The sequence below is a fragment of the Gigantopelta aegis genome, chromosome 4 (assembly GCF_016097555.1).
Source record: "Gigantopelta aegis isolate Gae_Host chromosome 4, Gae_host_genome, whole genome shotgun sequence".
Taxonomy (NCBI): domain Eukaryota; kingdom Metazoa; phylum Mollusca; class Gastropoda; order Neomphalida; family Peltospiridae; genus Gigantopelta; species Gigantopelta aegis.
In genome coordinates, this window is record NC_054702.1 from 45,029,935 (window position 1) to 45,054,166 (window position 24,232).

The window sequence follows — 24,232 nt, forward strand, 5'->3', positions numbered from 1 at the left end:
CCAGTTAGCCGATTGAACTATCTGTCCACAGTGTGTGTGTCTCTGTCTTTCTGTGTCTCTATCTCTGTGTGTGTGTGTGTGTGTGTGTGTGTGTGTGTGTGTGTGTGTGTGTGTGTGTGTGTGTGTGTGTCTTTCTGTGTCTCTATCAGTGTGTGCGTGTCTCTCTATCTGTGTGTGTGTGTGTGTGTGTGTGTGTGACACCATCCTGTGACATATCTCACCTTGGGCGGAAACTGCACAATTTCAAGTTAAAAATTAGTTACGAACAGAACTATAAGACGCATGAAAACAGAGCAGCATACAATATCTTAACAATCCCGCTATCATGGGCAACTGTCTTATGTGGCAAAAAAACATCACCTCTCTTGGTGACATTGGAAAACCATAACAATTTTGCCATTAACTAAAATTGTGGGATTATTATTTTTTATTTTTTAAATTCTGTTTGCTTTTCCACAGTGTGTAGGTGGGTGCATGCAGATGATATAGTATAAATATTTCGAAATGGTGACGACGTAAATGCATAAAGACATTTTTATTATGGTGATATACAGAACTACCTGTACAGGTAAGATGGTGTTTTAAAGATTTATGGAAATATTTACGCTTATTTGGAATATGTAAGTAAAAGCAAAATACGTAAAAAAAAACAAAGGAATCCAACCCCATATCTTTATAAAAACAGGAACTGTGTTTCCAACAAAATAATATTTTATTTCACAGACAATACAACCGTGGTTTCTTGTTCTTTTTATTATCGTTATAGAGTGTATGACATACTTTGTCCAACTGTATAAGACATTAAAGACCTGAGTCATGGGGTACAAACGTAACACCCTCTGTCATTTTTAACCCATCACAATAGTTGTTGGTGTCTGAGATTCACACAAGGGTCTGTTCAGGATTGGGCTTTTCTTGTTTTTTTTATCGAAACATGATGGTCGGTATTGTTACACATAAACCAGTTGTTAACTTCGCCGACAGATGGAGCAAGCGCAACTTCGAGCAGACTTGAATACTATTTCCCTGAAGCCATCGATGCAGCGCACTCGAACTTTAACCTGTCAATAATAAGATAGATTTATCATCATTAACATCAACATCATGATCATCATCAACATTATTATTATTATTATTATAGCAACATCATGAATTAATTTTTTTTAAAGACACTGTTAAGCAAAACGCCATTACCTCTGGAGTTTCGCAAGTACAGGGATATGACCTTATCTATGTGGTTTATGTGTAAAACCAGATAACACATGAATTGCTAAATATGCGGATGAATATTTCCTGAACATGTTCCGGTTGGATTAAAGGCTTGAATCCATGTTTAACCTGATCTTACACTGGTATTTCAAGACAGGTTAACTAAATGTTTTCCGTTTTATTGTTATATCGGAACTGATCCGAATACTGTAGATCCTGAAATTAACGCGTCCCCAAATTAATGCGAGTGACGTTGGGCAGACTAAAATGCGACATGAAATTAATGCGAGTGGCTTTCATATGATTAATTACTTTCCTAATAACACACATCTAAATTTTTCATGGATCCGTTCCCGGTGCGATGGGTATACTTTCACATGCCCATGACCCTGCAGGTTCAGGTATGCCTTCCCTGTGTCCAGTTTCTGTATTTCCTTACATTAGATACGGGGCATGGCACTCCGTTCCTGACTGGTCATTAGGAGTATACGTGTGTGCAGGATGGGGTGGTCGTGGGGTGGGGGATGGGGTGGTCGTGGGGTGGGGGTTGGGGTGCGGTTCTTCGAAATCCCTTGCTCAAGCCAAAACAATTATCTTTTATTTTTCAATATATTTTGCGGGAAAATATGACTCGACACCCGTTAGAAACTTCGCTCGTAACATCCTGGACTCACCCTGCGTGCATTCCTGCACACGCGGTTGTAACAATCACTTCATCACAATACAAGATACACATTCTCAATTGCGACCGGCCTCGGTGGCGTCGTGGTTAGGCCATCGGTCAACAGGCTGGTAGGTACTGGGTTCGGATCCCAGTCGAGGCATGGGATTTTTAATCCAGATACCGACTCCAAACCCTGGGTGAGTGCTCCGCAAGGCTCAATGGGTAGGTGTAAACCACTTGCACCGACCATTGATCCATAAATGGTTCAACAAAGGCCATGGTTTGTGCTATCCTGCTTGTGGGAAGCGCAAATAAAAGATCCCTTGCTGCTAATCGGAAAGGGTAGCCCATGAAGTGGCGACAGCGGATTTCCTCTCAAAATCTGTGTGGTCCTTAACCATATGTTCGACGCCATATAACCGTAAATAAAATGTGTTGAGTGCGTCGTTAAATAAAACATTTCTTTCTTTCTCAATCGCGAATACAATAATCTCGATCAACACTTTTGCCTTTGTCTTTATCTTAGTGTTCTCCGACGCCATATAAACGTAAATAAAATAAAAGGTGTTTAGTGCGTAGTTAAATAAAACATTTCCTTCCTTCCTCATCTTAGTGTTCATTATTAATAACGTGCACCAGTTAGACGTGTGTGAGCTGGACTGTGATAAAAATCTTTGGTGTACTAATGGAGACATTATGTTTAATAATTAATGAAGCGGGCAGGAGTCTGAATAAGATCTACGCACGCCGGCCGAGACCGGCAGGTGGAATATTGAGAAGCCGTCTCATTATCGAGGTCGTAATGTGCGCACCTCCAGCTACTAAACTGCTTCATGCATCTCACGAGTGATTATATCGTGAAGCCAGGCGTCAGTTCTGGCAACTGTGGAATTAGCGATTAAAGGGATTTGCCTTCCCGGCCTCTCCTAGATTAAGAGATATTTGAAATCGTCCTTCGGAAGCTAGATGTCCGCACGGAGATTTGTTGTGCCAATAAGGAGGATCACTTTTGTGCAAGGCAGAAATAATGAATAAATTAATTAACGGGTGCAAGGATTGGCGGATACTCTTAATTTTGGATAGAGGTATGGCTGGAACAGACAAATTTCTGAAAGAAACAACGATAAATAATGGATAAAAGAAATAATAGCAAATAAAAATGAAGAATGAAGAAAAGAAGAAAAGCAGAATAAAACGAGAGCAAATCACACTCTTAATGAGTAAAAATTAACAGACTCAGTGGCGGATCCAGAACTTCCTTTTCTTCGGTGGGGGGGGGGGGGGGGGTGACATGAGAACTTTGGGGGTGGTTTGGAGGGAGATTATAGAAGAAAAAAACCCCAAAAACCTAATATATGATAAAATTATAACTGTCGCAAAATTTAGGAGAGGGGCCGAGACCCTGGGACCCCCCTAGATTCGCCTCTGAGACTAATTTAATATAATTCGCAATTTTTCTCGAGACATTTTTGAGAACAACACTTATTCGTTAAGGTTGATAGCTAAACCATACGCCACCTCCGGTATGTTATAGTCGCACGTACAATCTTTATCACACATATATTTAATGCGTTATTTATAACAAGTATTTAATCAGATATTTATAACCGGTTAAGCATCCCTATGGAGATAAAATGGGTCACTGCGTGATTACCAACGCATTAGTTCTCTTTGACAAAAATCTATTGTAGGTTTATAATATACTTGAGCTGACTTTTAAACAAACTGCAAAATCGATAACTTTGATAAAACACCCGTAGTTTTCATTTCAGCGTTGACAATAACAATCACTGAGCTGTTGATTATATTTGGACTGAGGACGGAAGAACGTAGCTTATTAATAGTATTGTCAAAGAAAATGATTGTATGCATATAACTATTGTATTAATGAATGTACATGCGAGTAGGCATGGGAGCAATGCCTCCCCCCTCCCCACCCCCAATCACACCTCTTTTCCCCACCACGTTAAACATTTTCCTGTCACCACATAACATGACTCTAGACAATGTGGTTGCCTTTCCTCACCCACCCCCATCCCCAGTGTGGGTGTCCCAACAATATAAAATCATGGCTGTATGTGTATATATGAACTGTTTATACACCTTTACGCATTTGAAACAATATTCATTGAAAATATATTAAAAAATATGTCAGACATGATATTTGGGGTGCAACAATCCATCGAAAATCTCTTCAATTGTTGGTGATGTCCCCTTATTCCAACTTCAAAATTTGTTCACCATGAGTCGTCCATTTTGCTTAAATTATTAAGTTTGTCAAACCTATTGTGTTTCTTGTCGTCCAGACATTTGTAGCAACAGAAAATACATTTTATGCGACAAGCAAAAGTTATTTATATACCTCGGAAATCTGGTTGAAGTACATTACAAGTTGTTAAAATACATATTTGCAAGTAGATACTGCAGATTAGTACTGATTTCGTTTGCATTATTATTTGAATAATGCGTGTAATTCGTCTACTTGAATCAGCCTCCAACCCAATAATAATGCGTATGCAGCGTAAACGTTACTGGAAAGGCGCCATTTTGTTTTATGTAGTGTTTTAAAGTAAATTATGTTTTCTATATAGTATTTAAAAATTGTACCCCACTTGTTTATGCGATTTTTAAAAAACTTATAATAAACATCATGACGAGATATTGTACTATATATATATATATAATAACATTATAGTTCGAATTTACGAAGCCTGTTTTTCTTAAACGCAGGTGTTTAAGCATTGTAAATGTATGCAGTTACACGCGTGTAAGTCATAAACAGTTGTTTAAGCATTGTAAATGTATGCAGTTACACGCGTGTAAGACATAAACAGGTGTTTAACCATTGTAAATGTATGCAGTTACACGCGTGTAAGACATAAACAGGTGTTTAAGCATTGTAAATGTATGCAGTTACACGCGTGTAAGTCATAAACAGGTGTTTAAGCATTGTAAATGTATGCAGTTACACGCGTGTAAGATATAAACAGGTGTTTAAGCATTGTAAATGTATGCAGTTACACGCGTGTAAGACATAAACAGGTGTTTAAGCATTGTAAATGTATGCAGTTACACGCGTGTAAGACATAAACAGGTGTTTAAGCATTGTAAATGTATGCAGTTACACGCGTGTAAGTCATACACAGGCTTGGTAAATTCGGTCTATATGTTTATGTAATATTAATTTTTAAAATGATAATAATAAACATACATATATATCATATATCATGTGTTTATGTATTATTTAGAAAATATTTCGTACATCACGAGTTTATGTTGTATTTTAAAATAATAATAATAAACATACATATATATCGTATTATCATGTGTTTATGTATTATTTAGAAAATATTTCGTACATCACGAGTTTAATTTTTGTGTTGTATTTTAAAATGATACTAATGAACATATCGTACACTGTTTATGTAGTATTTAAAATTGATAATAATAAACATATACAGGTATACTAACTTACATTATGTGTTAATGTAATATTTCAAAATCATAATAATAAAGATATCATACATCCAGTGATTATACATTCTACCATGAACGCGTTCGGTTTGAAATGTCGTGTAGCGGTGTTAAATGCACGATTAACTACCTCTAATCTGACGTCAGATGATGATTATCTCCTAAGTAGCCTATACAATGTGTTTATAATATTTAGTATTTAAAAATGATAATAAATATATCGTATACCATGTGTTTAGGTAGTATTTAAAACTGATAATAATAAACATATCGTAAATCGTGTGTTTATGTAGTATATAAAAATGATAATAATAAAAATATCGTAAATAATTGTGTGTTTATAGTATTTAGACATGATAATAATAATCATCATATCGAATATCGTATGTTTATACAGTATTTCATAATGATAATAATAAACATATCGTAAGTCGTATGTTTATGTAGTATTTAAAAATTATAATAATAAGCATATCGTACATCGTGTGTTTCGTCGATGCTGCAACATTCTGCACGTGATGTTATTATGTGGTTGGGGTTGGCATCACGTGTGTTGCTAGGCGACGGGTACGCCCATGATAAACAGTAGCCTCGACATGCGTTGGTCTTCACATGAAAGGCAATACATCCGGGGATCTGGACTCTTCGTGAGTGAGCTGAAATGAATCAATTGTTAAAAAGACCTGATTAATTATATCAGTTTAGGCCAACCTTATAACGTCAAAGCATTGCATTATAGCTCCGCTATTAAGACGCCAGTTCGAATGGCTTTCATCTCTTTATTGTGAACCATCTGACGTGAACTGTTATTAACCTATCGTTTATTACTATCGATATTAACTGACGTCCGTAGCGGACTACTTTTCGTCGCCTACGCCCTGCAAGGTCGTAGGCTCCTTATGAAGCGAAATAGCCGTTTACCAAATTAATTTAAAATCTCGCGAACGAAGCAAACCTCTCGGATTTTTTTTTATTATTTACAACTTTAAACATGTTGATCCATGTTCAATGATCCTGTATCAACTTAGTACTGAAATACATACTTTTCACCATTACTGGCAGTAGAATATACCTTTATCTTGTAACACTGTAAAATATGTCAACGGTTTTCCTAGACTGAATGAACTGATTAAACGAATTACCAATGAATCTAGCAGTCGCAAACATACACATCACATACACGCACACTCACAAATACACAATGATCTATATAGCACATACATAAACACAAATATACACACACGCTGGCACATGCATACACACACGCACACTGATCCATACATGTACACAAACACACGCACATACGCACACACACACACACACACACACACATACACACACAGACAGACACACACATTGATCCATAAATGCACACAAACACACACACACACACGCACACACACAGACACTGATCCATATGTGTACACAAACACACACACGCACAGAGGGAGAGGGGAGAGAGAGAGAGAGAGAGAGAGAGAGAGAGAGAGAGAGAGAGAGAGAGAGAGAGAGAGAGAGAGAGAGAGAGAGAGAGAGAGAGAGAGAGAGAGAGAGAGAGAGAGAGAGAGAAAGCGATATGGAAAGAAAGACAGACACATTTGTCTGCTGGAAAACATATCTGCCGGACATCTAAAACCAGAATGAAACATTTCCATTCATTCAGTACCCAATTAAATAATACCCCCCCCCCCCCCCCCCCCCCCCCCCCCCCCCCCCCCCCCTTCTGGCGCAAGGTTTTTTTTTATTTTGGGGTACCGCCCAACTCGTCGCACCACTGCAACTGTTTGAACGGAGTTTTTTCATTAACTGGTTTAGTTTCCGCAGTGTTACCATTGTTGGAAGTGTCTTTATGGTTAACAGTAAGATTGTTTTCGTTATTTATGTCCGACACGTCAAAATCAGGTTCTGTTATGGCGGCCGGACAAAGGTCAAGTTGTGGTTTTAATAAAATATTAAAATTTTAATATAAACTATGTTTTAACAAGGAATTAACTATTTTTAAGTAATTAAGAGTGTAGTACAACTATCAATACTGTCTTAAATAGTAGCTGGCACTACTAAAAAACTATAATTAAGAGTTAATACTGACAAAAACAAATTACAATAGTTTAAACAGACAAACAAAAGGTAGCCATTTTTTTCTAACAAGAAGGACGGACTGAGGACGTAATAGTAGACAGTTTTAAAGAAATCTCGAGCCAAAACTGGAGCCTGTAAGAGAAAACAATGGCAAACACAATAGCTAGTGACTTACAACTTGTCCCGGGTGGTAACTAATAAAATTAAAGCGCACAAGGCGTTTAACTAGTCTTCAACGCTGGAGCAAGATGCAGACAACCTCTCCCAATGGTGACAAAGACGGGGCAAAGTCAAGGACAGGGACGTGTATATAATGACACTTTGAACAGCACGTTCATTTAATCAGTGGCTACCAGCTATCAAACACCTGACAGGTGTAACAACTCATCTACAGTGGCAGGGCAGAAATGGTAACAATGCGCTGTTACCGCACAACTAAGGTTAAAGCTACTCGTTTGAAATAATATCCTTTATAAAATATGTTCATAAATACAGAGCAGAACATACCATAGCTTTTGATACATTGCGCCAGCCGTCTAGCATTAGCTAGTTGTAACTAGAAATGAACCAATCGGAACAGTTCCACATAGGCGTATCGATCCTATGGCCCATCAGTTCTCAGGTGAGTATAATAACCACGATCATATGTCTCGATTTCTAGGTGCATACAACCAAGCAAAATCACAAAGATGACATTAGTAACAAATGTGGTATAAGGTTTTTTCCGGTGAAAACCAGTGCCCCACGACTGGTATTTCAAAGGCCATGGTATGTGCTGCCCTGTCAATGGAAAAGTGCATATAAAAGATCCCTTGCTTAAGGTTAGGGTTAACCCCGAAGACACGTGTCAGAATTACCAAAAGTTTGCCATCCAGTACCCAAAGATTAATTAATCAATGTGCTCTAGTAGTGTCCATAAGCCGAAAAACCAAACCTTTTTAAATGAAGTTAAAGCTGTAGCATGCTTCCCTTTAATCAACATAATATATACAACACATACATTCGAGTGGCACCCCGCACACATTTAAATCACTGTATATGTATGTACCTGTGACACTGATACTAGTCCAAATCAATTTCGCAGACCAGATGAAGCTAATTTCGAAATATTCGAATAGTATTTTCAAGTATCTTTTCAAGTATTTTTTTTTTTGAGGTCGCATAGGGAAATAACTCTAAATGAGATAATGCGGCTTCTTAGGATTCTAAACCGGCCTAGGTGGTTTTGTGGTTACGACATCGGACATAAGGCTGGTAAGTACTAGGTTCGAGGCCCGGTACCGGCTCCCACCCAGAGCGAGTTTTAACGACTCAGTGGGTAAGGTGTAAGACCACTACACCCTCTTCTTCCTCACTAACCACAAACAACTAACCCACTGTCCTGGACAGACAGACCAGATAGCCGAGGTGTGGGCCCAGGACAGCGTGCTTGTACCTTAACTGGACATACGCACAAAAATAAGTTGAAATGAAATTAAATGATTTCTAAAATTGGTCCTGCATGCTGGTTGCCACGTACATCAATCCGGAACATAAAGCATGCCTTGAGTTTCATAATATGGTACAAGTAGTCAGTATTTTCGATAACACGGGAATGGAGTCCATCTACCCTAACCAATATATCGATTTCAGATTCTATAAACAAGAATTAAAACAAAACCTCTTCAATCAATCCATACAACAGTGGTTTTACGGATATTACACATTCTTCTGGGGACCAGTTTTACTCAAAACGAAAGTTTACTTCGAAACTTATTGGAAGAGTTAGCGGATAACTAAATTGCATACTTCAAATTTAAGAGGGGCGGGACCTAGTCCAGTGGTAAGGCGCTCACTCGATGCGCGATCGGTGTGGGATCGATCCCCGTCGGTTGGCCCATTGGGCTATTTTTCGTTCGTTCCAGCCAGTGCACCACGGCTGGTATATCAAAGGCCATAATATGTACTACCCTGTCTCTGGGATGGTGCATATAAAAGATTCCTTGCTGCTAATCGAAAAAGAGTAGCCCATGGAGTGGCGACAGCGGGTTTCCTTTCTCAATATATGTGTGGTTCTTAACCATATGTCTGACGCCATATAACCGTAAATAAAATGTGTTGAGTGCGTCGTTAAATAAAACATTTCTTTCTTTATTTATTTCAAATTTAAGATTACTGCTTGAAACAGGTAGATGGTTTAACCATCCCTGTAGAAAATATGCTATGTAAATTTTTTAATTTACATTTGAGATAAATACCATTATTTATTCGATTGTAAAATCAAAATATTGAAAACACTGGAAGAAAATAATGTTATGTATAAAATATTACAGAACAAACCCTAGCGGTTTTTAAATAAAAGGTATGCTGTCTTTGAGTAAAGTTTGTTTCGTTTAACGACACTACTATAGCACATTGATTAATTAATATAATTTGTATGACGTTGTCTTGACATTAGTATCTCAGACTCTATTAGAGTCTCGAGTCTAGCCTCTAAAAGTTTTATAAGCACCAGACCTGGTGACGTCATTAAAGATTGAGTCTCACAACACAGATGTCATCTGCCATTGAAACCCATGTTAAATTGCCCAACTTCAAACGAAGATTGCCAATAGAACGGGTTATCGCTGGCACTAACAACATACACCATTGCGAACATACGTTATATAAGCATTTATTTTCACTCCAAAATTGAGAACATTTCCGTCTCAATTTTTTGCTATATGACCGCATCTGGCTGTAGTACCGGTCCGAACAGGTGATTCATTAACCGATTCACTCCGGCTGTCACTTGCGCTGTATACCCATGTCCCAAAAGGTCGATGCACAATATTACAAAATAACATGGGCAAAATACAGTCAGAAGGCTTACCATTAAACATACATATTGTTTTAATTCTTCACCATTTCCTAGAAGTGAATATGTGAACCATAACGAGTGTCACAATTAGGAACTTTAGTGGACCGTCATCAATCAACTCTCACCCGGAAGTGATCTGTGTAGTGAGATCTAGCCTCTAAAAGTTTTATAAGCACCAGACCTGGTGACGTCATTAAAGATTGAGTCTGGACTCTAAAAGTTGTGTTTTCTGTCATAATGTTTTAGTGTATTTCTTAATTTGATATCGATAAATCTGTAGGCCTAACACTAGACGAAAAGTCAAAATACATGTATATAGCTACAAATCACTACTGCATAAATTTTAGTTTTTATTTGGGGGTTTTTGTTATCCCGACCACCTGTCAAGGACGTTGAAATTATGTTTTCAAAAGCAACAACGGCTTTTGGGCCTCCTCCCTTACAAAATCCTGGATCCGCGCCTGTGTATTAATACCGAGAGCGATGATGCAATTTGAACCTTATCGCAGGGGCGTAGGCTAGGGGGGTTCGGACGACAACACACAACACACCCACACACACCCACCCCCCCACCCCCACCCCCCACCCCCGCTGAAGCAAATGGTCCGCTTTCAGAACTAAAAAATACCGCTTTATACACATGGAGTTTCTGGTGGTGCAAAAACAAAATAGAAAAAGGTCCACTTGGTTCATATTCGAACCCCCCCCCCCCCCACCCCCACCCCCCCGGTCCAATTCACGCTACGCCCCTGTATTGGGTTTAGGACCGACGTGCTGAATAAAGTTTGTTTTGTTTAACGACACCACTAGATCACATTGAATTAATTAATCATCGGCTATTGGATGTCAAACATTTGGTAATTCTGACTTGTAGTCATCAGAGGAAACCCGTTACATTTTTTCCTAATACAACAAGGGATAGTTTATATACATTTTCCCACAGACAGGAAAGCACATACAACGGCCTTTGGACAGGAAAGTACATACCACGGCCTTTGACCAGTTGTGGCGCACTGGTTGGAATTTAGAAAAACCCCAATCAGCTCAATGAATCCACCGAGGTGGTTCAATCCTGCGACACAATCAATATATATATTTTTTAATTACAATTCGCCACTTTATTACAAAATGACACTCTATAGAGCACTCAACCGACTGAGCTAAATTCCGCCCAAAGACGTGCTGAATATGTTTCATAGCAGACGATATCGAACTGGTTGACGAATTGAGTACAAAGCTGAACTTAAAAAAAAAAAAAAACACCCACAAAAAAACACACAAAAAAAACATTAAAAATTACTAATCTCGATGTATTTATATGAAACTGCACATCGTCATCACTAACATGACTCGGTGCAATCTAGGGTATCCATTAACTAGAAAATGAGGAAGGAAAAAATACGTTCAAGTATTGGCGCTACACGCTTTAATTGGCAATTATAAGCAAGAAGGCAATCAATTGGTTGGCTTCTCGCAAAGCTGTTGGAGGCGTCACTAGTTGGGAACTTGATTTACACTGATTGACACGAAACCCAATTTACGTTTTCCTTAAGCAGCTTCGCAGCTAAACGTCTATGTGTAATGGAAAATACTTTCTTATTCTGTCTCAGAATTTTAAAAGTTAATTTTTCAAAAAGTGTCAACGCAAATTGGATTGTAACGAAGTTAAATTGGTATATGTGTCTGTCGTTATATTTAGCTTACAAAGTTAGATGGGTTTTTACTAATGGCGTCTACTACTAGCCTATAAAAAAAAAAAGAGTAAATGGTGTCACTGTCTGTTCGTCGTGGCAGGCCATCGGTCTACAGGCTGGTAGGTACTGGGTTCGGATCCCATTGAGCTGCTAAAACCCACTCTTAGTCATTGATATTTCTATTAATTGATAAACATTAATAAAAAACATTTAACATATTTGTTTATCGATGGTATGGTTTGTTGGGACTAAGATATCATAGAGGCTAGAGTCTGATATGTCATATGTTAGACCAAATTAATTTTTAAAATGAGCAAACTTGACAAAGCAGGCACATGTTCAGTAAGCTATCCAGGGGAGAGGTCAAGAAATTTGCTTTGAAGAGGTGTGTTTAGAACACGCCACCCCACCCCACACCCTATGTACACGCGCCTGCAATATTATTGACAGAAAGGCACAAACTTAAAATTATATAATAACAAGATAATGTATAGTTAAATTATTATTATTATTAATATTAATATTAATATTAATATTATTATTATTATTATTATTATTATTATTATCATTATCATTATCAAATACCAATATATAATGTCTAACAGATAATTGTGTTGGTATATCATATGGGCAAGTTATGGTAAATGTTTTTGAGTTACTCTTAAATGTTTAAACATTTATTAGTTGGAACAATACGCAATGAATAAAGACCTTGGTTCTGCTCATGTAATACTGTCAACAAAATGTGTACAAACAAATATTGGAATAAATAGAAAATATTTAAATAAAGAGAGGCGCTAGTATCCTAAGTTAATTAAATAAACCAAAAAGGAAACTGTTTTTCGTTTTGTTTACATTTATAATTTAATTTTTATGTGTACGACCGGACTTCAATTTTGATTGTCCAGGAATGCAAGTCCGGCCCGGACTTGATATCCTGGCAGTCAGACCAGTATTCCTAAGGAACATAAGTCCTAGGACTTGCATTCCTAGGTATATTAGACCTAGGACCTGCATTCCTAGGAGACTAAGTCCGGGCAGACCACTGTTCCTACGGACTTGCATTTCGTTTACACCGGCCTCGGTGATGTCGGACATAAGGCTGGTAGATACTGGGTTCGAAGTCCGGTATCGGCTCCCGCCCAGAGCGAGTTTTAACTTTTAACGACTCAATGGGTAGGTGTAAGACCACTACACCCTCTTCTTTCTCACTAACCACTGACAACTAACCAAGATAGCTGAGGTGTCTGTCCAGGACAGCGTGCTTGAACCTTAATTGGATATAAGCATGAAAATAAATTGAAATGAAATGAAATGTTTGCTCAAACATTTCAATTGATGAAGCTTCACAATGCAGTCTTATCAGACTTTCAGTAAGAGAATAGTTCAGGAGCTTCTAAAAACCGGGAGTTAACTCAAACAATAAAGTTCAGGGCCCAATTTCGCAAAGCATCGTAAGCCTAGTTTTGCACGTAAACGTAAATATACGACTAAACCGCGATTCTTATTGCCAATAACAGAAACACTAATATAATTTGAAGTACACATATTTCGTTTTCTTTTGACCTTAAAATGTTCCATCTTCCACAGTGATGTAATTCTTTGTGTGAAATAAATGCCAAACACGTGTAAGCATACAACCGGTATAACTGCTAGTCGTAGACGTAAACGTAGGATGTTTTGTGAAATGGGCCCTGGTCAGACAAAATAGTACGAAAGAATAATACATGTATGCAGGTACCCTATGTTGATCTTCACCCAGTTCTATAATTCTCCTATTAGTTTGGCCTAAATTAAATGTCTGTTTCATGGGACCTTGACTCCATTTTAAAAATACCGACCCTTAAGACTTTAAGATTTTTAAAAAAATAAAGATTTAGGCGAAAAGAGTACAAACATAGCATTTTATCTGGGCCCTTTGTGATGAATGTTGTACAAAAAACAAAAACTTAAAGCGGCAGTATCCGTAATATGTTTATTATTTAAGCATATAAAACAGAAAATCCAATTACGTTTGGTGCATATATGACGCTGCACTTCGCATTGGTTTCACTACGCTGGCTTATCCAGCTCAAAAACAAAGCCAGTATTTCGAAAGTGGAACACTTTTGACGGGCTCCTACCGATCTCGGTTTTCATTGGCTTATCACAAGTGTGGAATTCCCAAACAAGAGATCACGTGAGATTTCGCAATTTTTGAACAAATTTAACTGTCTTGATTGAGGGGTCATCTCATACCTCCAAAACATATTTATATCCATAGAGGTATGGTACAACGCCTTTCCAGGGGTCGGTGGGTGGGGGATTTTCCTTGAAATTTTGACAGTGGCCAGTTGTTGGCATGCGCGGTACATGTAAGGGGGTGTTACTAATTACGTAACGCTCTAGGGGTAGAGGAAGAGGGTACTGTGTTCGATTTACGTAACATTTTTCAAGACTATATGTTATTTTCATTCATTACTTAGACCTAAAAAGGTGTTTTTTGGAAATGCGCGGTCAGTCTAGGATCGATCCCCATCGGCGGGTATATAAAAAACCATGGTATGTGATATCCTGTCTGTGGGATGGTACATATAAACGATCCCTTGCTAAAAAAAAATGTAGCGGATTTTCAAGGCGCGTGTGCAGGGACTTCCGCGGGGTTGGGGTTATAGACTGTGTTGAGCGAAGTTTATAGGGGGCCATACTCCCTCAGAAAATACATTTCTTGGGCAAGTAAGGGTTTCGACCTCCAATACCCTCCCCCTGCACATGCACCCGATTCCTCTCTAAGATTATATGTCAAAATTACCAAATGTTAGACATCCAACAGCAGATGGAAGGAAGGATAGGATATGTTTTATTTAACGACGCACTCAACACATTTTATTTACGGTTGTATGGCGTCGGATGATTATTAAATCAATATGCTCTAACGTTGATGTCGTTAAACAACCCCCCACTAACTTTACCCTTTCCAAACGAAAGAATATTTATTTGAATTTGTCGATTTTAACACGTAAAATTAAGAAGTGAAAACGTTCATTGTCTACTTTAGTATATTTTATTTAAAAAATATATACATGATTAATGTGTTACTAGTATACAAACTAAACTTTGAAAGTTCTACTAACACTTTATAAAATATTAATTCTGAAATAGGAAGGTACGATTGTCAATAATACGTTGTCCAGATCAAACCGGTTTTAACGAAAGACTCAGTACCGTATCCTCAACCGAACGTTCTTCGTACAGCGCAAGATTTCTCTTTTAATTTTTCGAGACGAACCCTACAATCTGAAATCAGCAAACGCACGTTTTAACTGAAACTGACAATAGGCTGTCGTTTGTGCTTTGCCGAGCTATGGCGGCACAGGCGACGAATCGAGCGTATACTTTTGACGATCTCCGTTCATAGCGAACACACACGAGTTTTTTAAAAGTGCATTTGAGCTTGTATTTCATAAATGTACATGATGTTATAATATGGTAACCAGAGAAAGTAACTTTAAGAAAAATGCCGACCTAAAAAAAAAACATTTTTGCACTTTTCACGAAAGACTCAATTTTTTAAGGCTTATTTTACACGCAACATAAAATAATTGGTCAAAACAAAGCATTGGTTCTGACGTTTAACCTTGAAACCCCCACCCAATCCATGCTATTCAGGAAACGTAACCAACTGAAAAACAATGTTAATATACTTCTGATAATAAACAAATCTTTGTAATTTACACTTTTAGTGTAGTAGTGTTATGACATATACTAGTAAAATAGTGAAAAATGTGATACTAACTTGTCATTTTGCAAGCGGTTAGGCCATCATTTGTATAGTAAAACTTGATATAGGACCAACGTGGCAGTGACCCCTATTGGCCAGGTGACGTCACAATTCAAAATGACCGTCAATTAACTATTTCTTACTCTGTTTGTATCGACCGGCCTCGGTGGCGTCGTGGTTAGGCCATCGGTCAACAGGCTGGTAGGTACTGGGTTCTGATCCCAGTCGAGGTATGGGATTTTTAATCCAGATACCGACTCCAAACCCTGAGTGAGTCCTCCGCAAGGCTCAATGGGTAGGTGTAAACCACTTGCACCGACCAGTGATCCATAACTGGTTCAACAAAGGCCATGGTTTGTGCTATCCTGCCTGTGGGAAGCGCAAATAAAAGATCCCTTGCTGCTAATCGCAAAGAGTAGCCCATGTAATGGCGACAGCGGGTTTCCTCTCAAAATCTGTGTGGTCCTTAACCACATGTCTGACGCCATATAACCGTAAATATAATGTGTTGAGTGCGTCGTTAAATAAAACATTTCTTTCTTTCTGTTTGTATCACAGTTAAAAGTGCAAGCTATAGAATCCTAGCTCTAATGACAATATAATTACTATTTATGTGTTGCTGTTATATATTAATCATTATTTTGAAGAAAAAAATATGAATATACTGAACAAAAACAGAAAAGAAATGCATCTAATCACAAATGATGGCCTAACTGCTTGCAAAGTGGCAGGTTAGTATCACATTTTGCGCGATTATACCCTAATTCTACTACATTATTTAACGGCCGAGATACGATAACGCATAAAACCAGACTGTGGATCTTTAATTTCGTAAGGGTAATCGTGATACTGTTCACAACACATATGAACCATGCAAAGTTCCGAAAGGCGGATGGATACGGAAACACTCGTCGTGTCTCTGAAATCCATTTGTGTTTTAAAAGAACTCTTCAAGCAAATGACTATCTGAAGTTTTACATTTGGCATTTAATTATACAGATCTTTGAACAAAACGAATATAAATGCATTCCAATCATATATTGAAAATGAGTAAAAACTTGTCAACGTGGTTCGAAAATTGAATTTTCTTACTTCAAAATTTCATTAAAATGATCACGATCGAGGAATCATGTTTCAACAACTGATGTCAGGAATAGATCCATTTTCCATTTTTACTTTTAAATTAAATACTTAAAATGGGAAAATGAAACACGGGTCACTTGCAAGTTCACTATAAAGCAAACAAATACTTCAAAGCGCATATTAATATGTGCAGCAAAGAATTTATGGCATAATTATATTAATAATTTCACCCAGATCTAATTATAAAAAACCCAAACAAAACCAAAAAACCCACACGGAAACATCAGATAGTGATGGCAGAACTAAGATCAATAATCAAGTGATTATAACAGGAAGAGTTTTTGACTTTGGTAATGTTGTTTCATTATCCCGGCTATTGAAGTGTCAAGAATTTCGCACATAATAAACCGTACTAAATGGTTTTACTATTCCTAAGTGACCCTGGCATGTTTTCGATTGGTACATGTCAAATTATGTTAATTTTAGAATTGGAAAACGTTTGTACTTTAACCAGTTAAGAGTTAAACACGCAAGCTTGTTGTTTTCATTTTTCTCTTCTTTTTTTTCTCTCTCTCTCTCTTAAAAATACATATCTCATTTCTGTTTTCTCATTGTAAAGAAAACACAGTGATATATTTGGGCGAAGGAAGGAAGGAAGGAAATGTTTTATTTAACGACGCAGTCAACACATTTTATTTAGTTATATGGCTACGGACATATGGTTATGGGCCACACAGATATTGAGAGAGGAAACCCGCTGTTGCCACTTCATGGGCTACTGTTTTCGATTAGCAGCAATAGTTTTTATATGCACCATCTCACAGACAGGATAGTATACCACGGCCTTTGTTACACCTGTTGTCGAGCACTGGCTGGAACGAGAAATAGCCCAATGGTCCCACCGACGGGAATCGATCGCGCATCAGCCGAGCACTGTACCACTGAGCTATGCTCCCTCCCCGCCCCCATTTGGGCGACAATAACATTAAATCAACTTGTGTATGGTCATGAATGCCCAATGGGGAAATAGTGTAGTTGTTCTTCTTCCCCAGTTAGACGCAAAGGACTATAGGCAGAAAACAATGTAATACAGTGTATCAGTGAACATATTAACTCCATTATGCAGTACCGAAATAACCACAATAGACTTCAAACAATTACAATATTAATCCCACTGGGGAGATTGTCATTTGCTGTTTTATGGACTGTGTTGGACAGAACCTTCTGGCGAAGTCATATGATATACCCACGACATGCGTGCCTGAGTAGTTTTCTCATGAAAGAACGCCAAAATATTTCCTATACTTATACCCACGGCCGTTTAAAAAAATTCTCATCGTTCTGACCGCTTCTCTTGGATTGATTTGTACTGCCGATTGCCTTCTTTGTCAGTACTTGCCACATGCCGCATTCCGTAAGAATTGTTTTGCCTTCAGGGCCAGTCGACATTGTGTTAAATACTGCGTACAAAGATGAATTCCATTAATATAACTGTAATGGGGGTCGCCATATTTGTTACTTATCGCGGAAGTGGCTATATACATAGAGGCCTGCATATTTTTTTTTTTTTTTTTTTTTGGGGGGGGGGGGGGGAGGGGGGAGAGCCCAGTGTAAGGTCACCACACCCTATCTAAACTTTAAGCTTATGTGCACGATGTCCTGTGCACATACTTGAGTTACGTGGTGTATGTGTAAAGTTTGTTTTATTTAACGTCACAACGAGTGCACATTGTTTAATTAATCACCGGCTACTGGAAGGAAATGTTTTGCTTAACGACACACTCAACACATTTTATTTACGGTTATATGGCGTCGGACATATGGTTAAGGACCACACAGATATTGAGAGCGGAAACCCGCTATCGCCACGTCATGGGCTACTCTTCGATTAGCAGCAAGGGATCTTTTATATGATCCATCCCAGACAGGATAGTACACACCACGGTCTTTGTTGCACCAGTTGTGGAACACTTGCTGGAACGACAAATAGCCCAAATGAGCCCACCGACGGGAATCGATCCTAGATCGAACGCGCATCAGGCGAGCGCTGCACCGTCTACTGGATGTCAAACATTTGGTAATTCAGAGACGCAGTATTAGAGGAAACCCGCTACATTGTTTTCCATTAGCAGCAAGGAATCGTTTATATGCACATTCCCAACAGCGGGACAGCACATACCAGGACAATTGATATACCAGTCGTGTGAATACTGGTGGGACGGTACAAAATGTATAAAGAATGGGTCCACCAAGGGGATTTGATCCTTCGACCCAAGCACTTCAGGTGAGCGTTCTATTGACTGAGCTAGATCCGGCGCCTCCCCCCCCCCTTCCCGGTGTGTATGACCAGGGTGTGCACTTCCTCACTGATCCGTGGGGCGAGACGTAGCCCAGTGGTAAACCACTCGCTGGATGCGCGGTCGATTTGGGATCGATCCCCGTCGGTGGACCCATTGGACTATTTCTCATTCCAGCCAGTACACCACGACTCGTATATCAAAGGCCGTAGTATGTGCTATCCTGCCTGTGGGATGGTGCATATAAAATATCCCTTGCTACTAATTGAAAAATATAGCGGGTTTCCTCTGTCTAAGACTATGTCAAAATTACTACATGTTTGACATCTAATAGCCGATGATTAATAAATCAATGTGCTCTAGTGGTGTAGTTAAACAAAACAAACTTTACACTGAAGCGTTTACGGCTTACTCTAGTTAGAAACCGGTATTGGGGTGTGAACACAGTAACTACTAGCATTAAGGTTTAAGATTTGATGTTAGGGATTTCCCTCTCATATTATGTGCATGACGTCACCTTGAGTTAAAAACATTTTCCACAATGGAAAGAAAGAAAGAAATGTTTTATTTAACGACGCACTCAACACATTTTATTTACGGTTATATGGCGTCGGACATATGGTTAAGGACCACACAGATTGTGAGAGGAAATCCGCTGTCGTCACTTCATGGGCTACCCTTTCCGATTAGCAGCAAGGGATCTTTTATTTGCGCTTCCCACAAGCAGGATAGCACAAACCATGGCCTTTGTTGAACCAGTTATGGATCACTGGTCGGTGCAAGTGGTTTACACCTACCCATTGAGCCTTGCGGAGCACTCACTCAGGGTTTGGAGTTGGTATCTGGATTAAAAATCCCATGCCTCGACTGGGATCTGAACCCAGTACCTACCAGCCTGTAGACCGATGGCCTACCACGACGCCACCGAGGCCGGTTTCCACAACGGAGAAGAGAAAGAAAAAATAATGACGGTACATGTCGGTTTTGTCTTTATTATAATGGAGATCTCTTCACTGTCAATAAAATCGTCCACATTTATCAGTCTGCTGCTGCCAGGGCATCAATATAGCTTTAACAGGGGGAGGTCACCAATTAAGACGACGAAAACGACGTCATAATCATAAAATTACGGAAACATATTCTTGGACACATCGATCGACCATGGGGTCCGCCAAAGGGTTCTTGCTGGATGTATTGTAGAGAGGCAAGCGTTAATAACGCGAAACGTGGATTGCGCATTGTTTGGTTCTTCATTAAGACCCAGATGGAAAGAAAGCCTACAGAGTTAGTTCTTGACTTGAGATGTCTGACAGCGGGAATCCATGACTGACAAAAGTAAAGTTAAACAAGTCAACTGTCACTTCTAATAAAGAGTCGCGCTGTTCTAACAGAGCGCCCGCCTTAGGTTCGATACATCGTATAGGATCCCACAAGAGAACGTAGCGGGTTTACTTTCCGTTTCCATCACCATTTTTTCACTGGTATATCCAAAGCTATATATTGTGTGTTGTTCTCTGTGTGGGGAATCATGCATATAAATTAAAAAGAACCATTGCTGCTAAAAATCACGGATAAAATACAGTGCCCGTTATTAACACTCAAATTTTTGCTCTTTTTTTGTAATCTCGTTGCCATTTTTAACACTAAACACTTCAAAAGATAGGTCTATCATTTGAAATATCTGTACACAAATAAGGAAAAGTTTGTTTTGTTTAACGACACCACTAGAGCACATTGATTTATTAATCATCGGCTATTGGATGTCAAACATTTGGTAATTTTTACATATAGTCTTAGAGAGGAAACCCGCTACATGTTTCCATTAGTAACAAGAAATCTTTTATATGCGCCATGCCACAGACAGGATAGCACATACCACAGCCTTTGATATACCAGTCGTGGTGCAATGGCTGGAACGAGATATGATAAGCAGTTTGGCAATAAGTTACAGATGGTAAGTTCAGAAATATGTTTTAATACATCTTGCCTGGGAATTCCGTAGTGGTATCTTGCCACTGCGTGTCAGTGTCAAGTTCATGACAACTGCGTTTGAATGTAACCTATTGTAAAGAATACAAAGGACCACAGGAGATTGGCACGTTTCGGGAAAAGAAAGACAGAAATGTTTTATTTAACGAAGCACTCAACACATTTTATTTGCGGTTATATGGCGTCAAACATATGGTTAAGGACCACACAGATAATGAGAGAGGAAACCAACTGTCGTCACTTCATGAGCTACTCTTTTCGATTAGCAGCAAGATATCTTTTATATGCATCATCCCACAGACAGGGTAGCACATACCACAGTCTTTGATATACCAGTCGTGGTGCACTGGCTAGAACGAGAAATAGCACAATGGGCCCACCGACGGGGATCGATCCCAGACCAACATTGCATCGAGCGAGCGCTGTACCACTGGGCTACATCCCGCCGACGTTTCTGGAAGACACAGACAGTTGATGGTCTATCTAACTGCTCAAATATTAAAAATACACTCACAACTACAACTTTACACATTAAACAAGTATTAAAATGTATTTTATAACATTTTTATTGTCTTTTATTAAAATACTTAAATACTTAAACATTCAATTATTTACCCTTATACATAAAATATATTTTATAACATTTTTTTAATTGTCTTTTATTAATATAATACTTAAATACTCAAACATGCAACATTTACCCTTATACTTATATAAAAAAATTAATGGGGGGGGGGGGTAAATATTTTTTAAAAAGAAGCAAAATTCAGACCTTATTTTGTCAGGCAGTATATCGTTTTATTAGACATGTTTCACTGTGCGAAATACTGGCTTCGGTCGTGTCGTGGTTAAGTCATTGGATATAAGGCTGGTAGGTACAAGGTTCGCAGCCCGGTACCGGCTCCCACCCAGAGCGAGTTTTAACGACTCAGTGGGTAGGTGTAAGACCACCAACAACTAACAACTAACCCACTGTCCTCGACAGATATCCCAGATAGCTTAGGTGTATGTCCAGGACAGCGTGCTTGAACCTTGCTTGAACCGTAATTGGATATAAGCAAAAAATAAGTTGAAATGAAAAGAAATTCGCAAAATGGCCTAATTATTCTTACTTAGTAGATCAATTTGAGACTAATGTTTTATTTTAACGAATTCTTCGAACTAAAGAAACTTGTTTCAATAAACCAAAACAGCTCATTAGCTCAGATCAATGAACAACTTGAATGACCTCCTCCAAAAACAAAACGATATTTAAACAGGTGTTTTATATCAATATATTCACTCAGGTACGAGCACGTGGTAGGTAAATTGTTTGATTATTTAAGTAAGTAAGTTTTTTTTTAAAGTGTGATTTCATTGAATGTACATTCACAGCCACAAATAAACAGGAGTGGAAGATTTTTTTAAAAGTGTGATTTCATTGAATGTACATTCACAGCCACAAATAAACAGGAGTGGCTTAGCCATCGAGCGATCACCTGACGTGCGGTAGGTTACAAGATCAACACTTCTTCGGTGTACCCACAGCCGTACTTCACCGTCGTAGAGCGATCACCTGACGTGCGGTAGGTCACACGATCAACCCCTTTTCATTGTACCCACGGCGGTACTTCACCGTTGTAGAGTGATCACCTGACGTGCGGTAGGTCACACGATCAACCCCTCTTCGCTGTACCCACGGTGCGATTACCTGACGTGTGGTGGGTCATAAGATCAACCCCTGTTCGGTGTACCCACGGCATTACTTCACCGTCGTTGCTGTCCTGTATTTGGGAAAGCTATATAAATGATCTCTCGCTGCTAAGTGGAAATGATGGGTTCATTTTATACTACATTAGTCCACATTACGGTGGTGGTTTTTGGACGAGGCTTAGGGACGATCGGCCTCCGATAATAACACGACTCGCACTCAGATCACCACCGTACTGCACATGGTGGCATTTTCAACTGAATTTTCACTCTTGATGAGGCGGATGTAACTACTGCTAACGTACAAAAATAGCTATATATATATAAAAAACAAACCAAAAAAACATTTGTCTAAAAAAAAAACGCCAGTCAAATCAGTCAGAGAATCATTTGATCCGTGCTTACATCCACTGAAGACTAAAAAACAAAGAAGTTTATATTGTTTAACAACACCACTAGAGCACATTGATTCATTAATTATCGGCTATTGGATGTCAAACATTTGGTAAATATGACTTGTAGTCATCAGAGGAAACCCGCTACATTTGTTTTCCTGACGCAGAAAGGAATCTTTTATATGCACTTTCCCACAGACAGGAAAACACATACCATGGTCTTTGACCAGTTGTGGTACACTGAAGGCTCGAGCCTGTTTATCTTGGATACATATTCCTCGGGAACTGTGCCCGAGACGAGTTGACGAGGCTATAGAATTTGCAACAAAATAGTTATGTCAGATAACATCTTCTTTTGACATGGAATGTATTGTATTTTGTTTTCACATAAAATAAACCGGCCTCTGTGGCGTCGTGGTTAGGCCATCGGTCTACAGGCTGGTAGGTACTGGGTTCGGGTCCAAGTCGAGGCATGGGATTTTTAATCCAGATACCGACTCCAAACCCTGAGTGAGTGCTCCGTAAGGCTCAATGGGTAGGTGTAAACCACTTGCACCGACCAGTGATCCATAACTGGTTCAACAAAGGCCATGGTTTGTGCTATCCTGCCTGTGGGAAGCGCAAATAAAAGATCCCTTGCTGCTAATCGGAAAGAGTAGCCCATGTAGTGGCGACAGCGGGTTTCCTCTCAAAATCTGTGTGGTCCTTAACCATATGTCTGACGCCATATAATCGTAAATAAAAATGTGTTGAGTGCGTCGTTAAATAAAACATTTCTTTCTTTCACATAAAATAACTGCATATTATAAATGCATCTGTCCCTGTGAACAAGCCGCAGAAACTGTTGAACACATCCTACAATACTACCAAGAACACAGCCAACTCAGAGATGCTCACTGGCCAACAACGAAAAACACTGAAGAAAAACTTTATGGAGTCCTAGAATCCCCGCGTGTCACTGTGAGATTCATCGTGGCAGCAAATATCTCCCTGTGATATCATTACAAGAAGGAACGAAAAGAAGAGGAAAGAAGAAGAAGAAGAAGAAGAAGAATGCATA

The 24,232-nt window shown here is 38.8% G+C and overlaps 1 protein-coding gene across 2 annotated transcripts in view; it reads right to left on the reverse strand.

Annotated features, from left to right (window-relative positions):
- Positions 1-737: 737 nt before the first annotated feature.
- LOC121370602 (thyrostimulin alpha-2 subunit-like) overlaps positions 738-24,232 on the reverse strand; it is a 65,716-nt gene continuing 42,221 nt past the window's right edge. For both annotated transcript variants that reach the window (XM_041495944.1, XM_041495943.1), the window contains exons 3-4: positions 5,828-6,003; positions 738-1,061 (exon numbers count right to left, since the gene is read on the reverse strand). In XM_041495944.1, coding sequence (XP_041351878.1) covers positions 969-1,061; positions 5,828-6,003 — 269 coding nt within the window. In that variant the 3' untranslated portion in view covers positions 738-968. The remainder of the gene's footprint in view (positions 1,062-5,827; positions 6,004-24,232) is intronic.